Genomic DNA, 8,558 nt, shown 5'->3' with positions numbered 1-8,558 from the left:
TTTGACTGTGTCCACCTTGCCCATTTCTACGCTTGTAGAAATCACTCTCAATCACCCTCAATCAGAGATACAAACGGACGACAGAGACCTCTACAGAACAGTCAACCGGCTCGGAATAATATCCAAATCTTCCTCAAATGATACCCTTCCCGTTTCTAAAAGTAGAAGGTAAACATTATATAACATAGTCCTCGATACTCCACCTGGAATAAAGACTTGTTGGTCATGGCTGGAATATGCTTGACTTCAGCTTAAACAGCAAAAGAAGTAAGGGTACAGAAACAGACTCCATCATAGGTGCATGTTGAATTGCGCAGCATGACGGTTAACTAGATGGTACTATAGTATATCTGGAATAACAGATTCGTGGGTCGAATATGATCTTACAGCGAAAGATCTGCATAGGTCTAAGTATTCAGAGATGCACCTCTGATCTTCAATAACATGAACAACGACAATAATCACAATTCCCCCTCCATCTCTTTCCTCTCTGTTGAATTGCCGGTATATAATGGTCTCCTTCCGCATGGGATCCCGACTACTCTTTAATTACCATGGAATTGTTTATAGATAATAGTAGTCTTAGAAATGAACTAGCTTCATGAAAACAATCGTTATATGCTTTTAAACAGTCGGATATTTGACAGTTAAGAATAATAGACCTTATTTTTGACCATACACTCACAACAGGGGATATCATATTTATATATATGTGTGTGTATATACATACATACATACATACATACATATATATATATATATATATATATATGTATACATACATACATACATATATATATATGTATACATACATACATACATATATATATATATATATACATATATATACATACATACATATATATATATATATATATATATATATATATATAATATATATATATATATACATATATATACATACACACACACATATACATACACAAATGTGTGTGTGTTTGCACGAGCAAATATACAAGTGATTATATAAATGCAAAATTTTAAGTATTTACAAAGAAATGTCTGTTTACATTTGTTTGAGCACTTTTTGATTATTGTAATGCCATTTCTTTTCATATGGAATGACAAAGGTGCAATAAATATGATGCTAGAGTAATTCATATATATATATGCATGTGTGTGTGTGTTTGAGCATGTATGCTTGTATGTATGAATATATATATATATATATGTATGTATGTATGTACGTACGCATGTCTGCTTGTGAGTATGAATATATATATATATATATATATATATATATATATATATATATATATATATATATATATATATGTATATATATATATGTATGTGTGTGTGTGTGTGTGTGGTGTGTGTGTGTGTGAGTGCGTGTGTAACTGCAGGAATAAATAGTTAAATAAATAGATAAATTTTTGACAATAAAGATTTGTATTAATCTATGATGCTTGAATCATTGGCTTCTGTCTTTTAGAAGTAAATGGTACTGCTTCTACAATCTCATCCAAAGTTCATCATCATTATCAACATCGCCATCACCATCGCCTTACATATCACCACCGCCACCAACATCATCATTATCATAATCATCATTAACAAACAACTGATTTTCTTGTTGCTTATTTTTAATGCTTACTTGCACTGCTCATTCGTGTACCTTGCTTATATGCAATGTATTATTTTGGTATTGCATCTTTTCATTGCAATGTGTCAACTTGTGTTATTTTCTGCATGTTGAACATGTTTATTAATGCTGGCGTTTTGATTATGCATTTGCTTGAAGATTTTATATATTTTCCAAAACTTCTTTTGACATATTGTTTCTTCTTTCAAAATTATTATAATCATTATTAAATCATCATAATAAAAAAGAACAAAAGACATCATCACCATCATCATCATCATCATCATCATCATCATCATCATCATCATCATCATCATCATCATCATCATCATCATCATCATTACATGTGTGGCAACGACTAAGCAAAAAACCCTTTGTTTTGATTTTGAACTTTTGTTACATACTTTGTTGCAGAAGTGAATGCGAGTGCGAAAAAGAGTCATTTTTAGAGTCATTTGAAAGTTCATATTTCAACAGAATGATGAAGGCAAAACGTTGTGTAACATTGAAAGTTGGAAGATTGGATCACGCATAAAAGAACCCGCCAATCTACCACAATTACAGTCACAAAACAATTAGTACTAAACTCCGAGCCATAAAAAACAAAAACAGCAACATAAATATTCAAAAGCTCTAAAAATGAAGGTTGTTGAAGTGATGGCGTATGTAGACCAAGATAAAGATATTGCAATGCAAGATGATGGTGTCGGCGAGATTGTCTCAAGAGCAACATTCTCTAAATATTTGAATAATACAAATGCTAGCAGTTCACAAAAATTTGATGAATATGATTCCAGGTGTTGTGAAGAATTTTAAAGTGAAAGTAATCCACAAAATTCTGATAGGAACCTTTGGAAATCTCTGGAAACCGGATTACCCCAGCTATCGCAAATAAAAAGGATACCACCTTTACACCTTTTCGTCTAATGTGGCTACACTAAAACAAGCTTATATAAATTCACGTTAATCCTAAGCTGTGAAACAGCGTCGCTTGCTAAACGTCCCCAGGTCGCTAGGTAGTTATCGTCAAAAACACCCAAAGTTATGGTGTCTACAAAACGGTTATTGAAAGGTCAAATCGAGAAGTTTAGGACGTTCTGACGTTCTGGCAGATGAACTTTATGTAAGCAAGCTGGGCTTGTTTGCTGATATTTTGGTAGCTGAGAGGAAAACTGTTTCGTATTTCTGGTGGAAATGACGAAAGTGGTTTTGTGCTGAACATAACTAAAAATACTTCCCTTTCCTCTTCGACTAATCCTCTACTAATTTCTTCATGCTTTAATTCAAGAGGAAAGTGATAACAGGGAGTAACGAGCTGTACTTCCTTTCTAGTATATTTACTGAAAGATAAAAGGAAGTCGAGGTTATGACCTATGTGAATAGGCTTACTCTTAGCATTCGTCTGTAAGTTGAAGAACAATAGCCGAGAGAAAGCATTTGACTTTGATATTAAGTGTAATCCGGCACCTGTGGGATTCCCCTGATTCATCCTACCGACGATTTTTCCTTTTATTGGTGTTTTCTCATACATGCTTCTCTAAAAGACTTTCTCTCACTTAATTTGTCCCTATACTGTTCCTCGATTCATCGCCCATTTGATAAATAAATAAATGATAACGACTAATACTGCTACTACTACTACTACTACTACTACTACTACTACTACTACTACTACTTGTGTATATGTACATGGAATGTTAATATATTTATGATATAATTCTAACAATAAGAATATCTTTGCAAATAATGTAGCGTTGATTGCAATAAAATAATATTACTACTGTCGGCATAAAGCCAGGAATTTGGGATCAGGGTGTTTAATCGGTTAAATCGACCTCGATATTTGCCTGTTATATTTTATCGAGTTGAGAGGGATGAAAAGCAAAGTTAACCTCGGCGAGATTTAAACTCAGAACGTAGAGTTGAGCACTTAAATACCGCAAGGGTTCAACGTGTCTGCCAACCCACCACACAATAATTACATAAATATATAATAAGCAATAACAACAGCGACGACGATGACGACGACGACAGTGATGATGATGATGATGATGACGACGTCGACGACGATGATGATGATGATGGGGGCGATGAGATGACGACGAGGACGTGGAAGAGGACGACGACGACGACGACGATGATGATGATGATGATGATGATGATGATGGTGATGATAAGCTGATAATAATATTAAGTAAAAACGCTTGCGAAGACAAGCAACTTGTTCCAAGATTTCAATTGCAGGTTTCTTTTGACACTCAGAGTACGTTCATATGAAAAGATTTCAATCTTGGCAAACCGTCATTAGTTGTTATTGGTTTTATTGAACATTCTACTGCAGAGGTACTCGCAGTAATGGCTGCAGTCACTTTTACATCATCGAATTTGACCTTGTTTTCAGGATTGTTGATCAAATTATTGTCATTGTCTGTTTCGAGAACATTTTCTTCTCTCAAAGAGAGTGTTTGACATTGTATTATGTCAGTTGTGTCCTCATTATTATTGGATGATGATATGGCTTGGCACTTTGGAGAAACCGAGTTGTTGAGGCTACTGTCAAAGGAGGGTTTATGTTTTCGATGTGTAATGTTTGAGTTATCGACATCTGTAAGAGAATGACTCGCGATATGAGTAGAGGGTGAAGTAGGACTGGAATTATTTTTGCTTAAGTGGAACACGGTTCCTTCTGTTAGAAGTATCTCTGTAGTTTCAATCTCTAGTTGTGACTGAGTGTCTTCAGAATCTAATGTTTGTAGTTTGCTGCTAGCTAATGTATTTTCACTGAGGTTTAATTGATTACACGTTGAGTGTAAAACCGAAGTAGTAGAATTGGATGATTGCTGATTTGTGAAAGATTCGTATTTTGATATTAGATTTGAGTCGTGTGTCATTGATGAATCTGGTTCGTGACTTTTTACGCTAATTTCCTCGAGGTTAAACTGATCACTATACATGTCAGTATCTGAATCAACTACATTGCTATTATCGTCGAAAACAAACCTCTGGCCTAATATATCCGAAGTCAGTGAATTATCTGCTGCACTTACCATATCATCTGTATCAATAACAAAAGACTGACTACAAAGATCGTTTGTCTGAGAATTTGTTGGAGATTCGGGAAAATGCTCGTAGCAAGATTCAAAGCATATATCGGAACTGGAATCAGATTCTGATTCAGGAGGTTTTGAGTCCGATTTTTTAGTCATTGATTTATTGTCAATATTTTGGATTGTTTCAGCTTGACTAGATTCAGAGATGATTTCAGATCGCCTGTGTTCATTGGATTTTTTGTCTAAATGTGCCTTTCTGTTTCGTCTTTTATCACCTTCGAAAATATCTTGCTGCACTTGGGATGAAATTTGTTTTTGCGAATCAGATTGTGTATGGGCACCTAGAATCTTTTCAAAATGTCGTTCTGCCCATCTGTTGAGGTCTGTATTGCTGAGATGTGGTATCTCATCTACTTCACAAATTTCAGAACAATCAGTACTTGCGTCTTGTAGTTTCTGTCTTGGACTTTTAGCTTCCATAAATTCAATTCCTTCCTTCTTGTTATGTACATCTGGATTTAGTTCTGAATCATTTACATTTTCCATTTCTTTGTTGTCACTGTCAATAACGTATGTTTGTTTATCTTGTATAATTAATTCATTTTTATCGGTTTCATCGATTACGTCTTTGAATTTAATATCAACTTTATCCATGGCTCTTGTCTCTGTTGATTTCGAAGTATTACTTTCACAGTCTTCAGTCTCTTCCGGAAGGTCACCAATACTATGAGTATCTATTTGGTTTTCTTCATATTTTTGCAATTCAAGTTTATCTTCCTTAGAAACATTCCCTTGATGATTTGGTGAGTGTGCATCATTGGGTGAGCTAATTTGCAAATTCATGTTTAATATTCTATTATCAGCAAACGGTGTTTGCGTATCTGATGCTAGCGACCTATTTTTGTGTTCTATCTTCGGATGGTCTTCACTGACTTTTGAAGAATTAAATGTATTTTCACCTGACAAACTATTTATCTGGAAAGAATTACGTCTTGATCCAGAGTTCAAATTGGAATTCATTTCAGAAATAATATTCACATGTTTTTCGGCCCAATTTTTGATACTAATATTACTTTCTGCAATTTTTACAGTTGAAGTAGGTTTATATTTTTTCTTGCTTTCATCATTATTTTGAGGGGAATCAAGTATAGGATTAGTTGTCACATTAGAAGTCATGCTGGAAATTTTTCGTGCATGTCTCTCTGCCCATTCACTCACACTAAGTTTATTTTGTATACATTGATGTTCTTGTTTTCTTTTTTCCATTCTCTTTCGTTCAACATCTGGTTCAGAAGCAATTGGCGAATTAGAAACCATGCTGGAAACTCTTCGAGCATGTCTCTCTGCCCATTCACTCACACTAAGTTTATTTTGTATACTTTGCTGTTCTTGTTTTCTTCCTTCTATTGTCTTTCGCTCGACATCTGGTTCAGAAGCAATTGGCGAATTAGAAGCCATGCTGGAAACTCTTCGAGCATGTCTCTCTGCCCACTCACTTACATTTAATGTTTTACTTGTATTATTTTCAAATTGAACATTGTTAACAGTGTCAACAGGTATATTTCTAGAAGAAGCAATATCAGACTTTCCTTCTGAGATCAATTTTACATGTTTTTCTGCCCATTGACTTAATGGAAGTCTATTTTCAATTTTCTCGCTGTCGTTATCATCATTAGAGCTTTCGCAGTTATTGCGAGAATTACTTTTCACTGGAGTAACTGGCGGAGTTATGAATTCCGAAATCAATTTTAAATGCTTTTCTGCCCAATCTTTCAAACTCATTTGTTTTTCAGTTTTACTTTCTTTATCGCTTGTTAGGGAAGACGCTTTAGGGCTGATTTGTGGACTGCCTTCCGTGGAATTCACGCCACCTGGTAAAACAATTTCTGATATTGTCTGCAAATGACGTTCTGCCCATTCACTTACACTAAGACTTGTTTTGGACGGACTATTTGGTGTGTCTGTATAGGTCTTTTCTTGCTTAGGTTGAATTTTATTTGGCGATAATCTTATATCTTTTGATTCCTTTCTCGAATTAATTCTTGGAAGTATGTTGCTGCCGGAGCTAGTTCGTGAGTTCTTGGACTCAGATAAAGGAGTTGATGAAAACTGCGGGCTTCTTAATCCAATTTTACTGAAATGCTCATTAATAGCTTTCTTTGATTGTAGGAAAGACGGACTGCTTGTGACAATGCTTGTCTCAGCATAGCATAAAGAAGAATTTCTACTATTATTGTCTCTTGAATCTTAGTATATTCTGGGCTGGTTGATTTAGTAGTTTCGTGTCTCTCTGGGGAGATTTGAGATGATTTGTAAGGGTAGATTGGGGCTCCAGGAAGTGGTATAATCGGACGAGCACCCATACTCATTCTGAATGCTGATTTTGAAAAATGTTCTTCCATTAGCTTCCTAGACTCCAAAAAAGAGGCACTACGATTTACAACTGACTCTTCATTAGAGCCCATACTGTGTGTTTCTTTAATTCCAACGCTTGGTTCCCGAACATCTTTTCTCTCCTGTGGGTTTAATTTTGTGTTGAGTTTTTGAACTAACTCTGAATGTAATGCCTGAACATTAACAGGCAAATTGCTAAGTTCGTTTGACTTCGAATTATTTAGTGAACTGTAGTCAGATCTTTTATTCAGAATCGAATTTTGCGAAACATTCTTCATTGACGCTGTTTCATGGGAAGAATCTTTCAAAAACATACAATTCTTTTCTTTCTCTTTTACCGAGGTGATAATAATTAATTCTTCTTCACCAAGATAGTCAAGTGAGTCACTCCGTTGACGTCCCAAGGCTAACGTGACAGATGGCTGGGTGTTTGCTGGACGGTTACCATGACTGTGTTTACTGTTAATATCTACTTCTTGTCTATTCACGCCGTTTTTACATTTCCCATCAAAAGAAGACAAACTCTTTGGATACTTATTGTCTGAAGACTTTAATGTATTTTGCGAGAGTTTGTGCGGTAAGATATTGATATCATTGGTTTTGTTTTTACATGTGCTACTTGTCTCTTGGTTGTTCAGTTGTGATTCTTTAATGTAAGATTCTTTACAATTTTCAAAGATATTAATATCCTCAAATGATGGTATATTCATGTTCTTTACTTCAATATTGTTTACGCTCCTTGTTTCGCTCGAGCTATTTACTTGCTTGTTAGATTTATCAAACAGTTCGTGGAACTCTTCTGCACTCACATAATGACTCTGACCATATTGGTCTTTATAAATATAATAACCTCCTTCCGATTCTTCATATTCATAACTAGCATTGTCGTAACCAGTGACAACACCTTTCTTTAACCTGCATCTATATCTCGCAGCGTTTCCTTCCTTTTGACTGGGACTTGCTTTAGATGGAATCGTGATAATTACTTCACCCTCATTATCTTCTTCTTCTTCTTCTTCTTCTTCTTCTTCTTCTTCCTCGTGTTTCCTTCCTTCCTCCTGTTCCTCTTCCGCACACCTCGGTGTGGCTTCTGTATGTACCGAGGCCCATTTGTGCGTGTAAGCCTCAGGAGATGGTGTTTGTTCCTCACCTTTCTGGGAAGGTTCGAACTGCTTCTCGTTCACCGCTGATCTTTGTGGTGTTTCTATTCCTTCTTCAGCCAATTCTTTTACATCTGGCAGTTTATGTGATCCACGTGAGCAAATAAATTCCAAAATAAGTTTATTCACTTTGTCCGGCGCTTCCAACATAACCATATGGCTAGCCTCATCTACTATTTCCAGCTTCGATCCGTGGATAGTCTAAAATAGTGATAAAAGAAACGATGGCATTATAAATATTTTTAACAATGATTGACGACATAGAAAACAATTACTTATTCAAATATATCGATTAATTCGAAGCATTGGAATGGTTGACAAGAAAACGCTTCCCATTAATTTTCAAGA

At 35.3% G+C, this 8,558-nt stretch overlaps 2 protein-coding genes across 5 annotated transcripts in view; both read right to left on the bottom strand.

Moving 5' to 3' along the window:
• Positions 1–3,105: 3,105 nt before the first annotated feature.
• LOC115226587 (signal transducer and activator of transcription B-like) lies at positions 3,106–6,770 on the bottom strand. The gene is made up of 2 exons (XM_036500352.1): positions 4,328–6,770; positions 3,106–4,282 (listed from the first exon to the last, which is right to left on the bottom strand). The coding sequence occupies exons 1-2, from the start codon at positions 6,436–6,438 to the stop codon at positions 3,865–3,867; spliced, it is 2,529 nt and encodes an 842-aa protein (XP_036356245.1). The 5' UTR covers positions 6,439–6,770; the 3' UTR covers positions 3,106–3,864.
• LOC115232661 overlaps positions 6,743–8,558 on the bottom strand; it is a 442,239-nt gene continuing 440,423 nt past the window's right edge. For all 4 annotated transcript variants that reach the window (XM_029802677.2, XM_036500350.1, XM_036500349.1 and 1 more), the window contains one exon: positions 6,743–8,411. In XM_029802677.2, coding sequence (XP_029658537.1) covers positions 6,777–8,411 — 1,635 coding nt within the window. In that variant the 3' untranslated portion in view covers positions 6,743–6,776. The remainder of the gene's footprint in view (positions 8,412–8,558) is intronic.

This window comes from Octopus sinensis, linkage group LG2 (genome assembly GCF_006345805.1).
Source record: "Octopus sinensis linkage group LG2, ASM634580v1, whole genome shotgun sequence".
Lineage (NCBI taxonomy): Eukaryota > Metazoa > Mollusca > Cephalopoda > Octopoda > Octopodidae > Octopus > Octopus sinensis.
Note: the sequence above shows the minus strand (reverse complement) of the source record. Positions and strands in the feature narration are given on the sequence as shown.

What these genes read in the sequence shown, in the direction of transcription:
- LOC115226587 (XM_036500352.1), bottom strand. Translation starts at nt 6,438, where the DNA reads ATGAGTTTGAAAGATTGGGCAGAAAAGCATTTAAAATTGATTTCGGAA. An exon ending in TCTGAAGACACTCAGTCACA is followed by an intron (nt 4,283 to 4,327) that starts ACTAGAGATTGA and finishes AGAAGGAACCGT; the next exon opens with GTTCCACTTAAGCAAAAATA.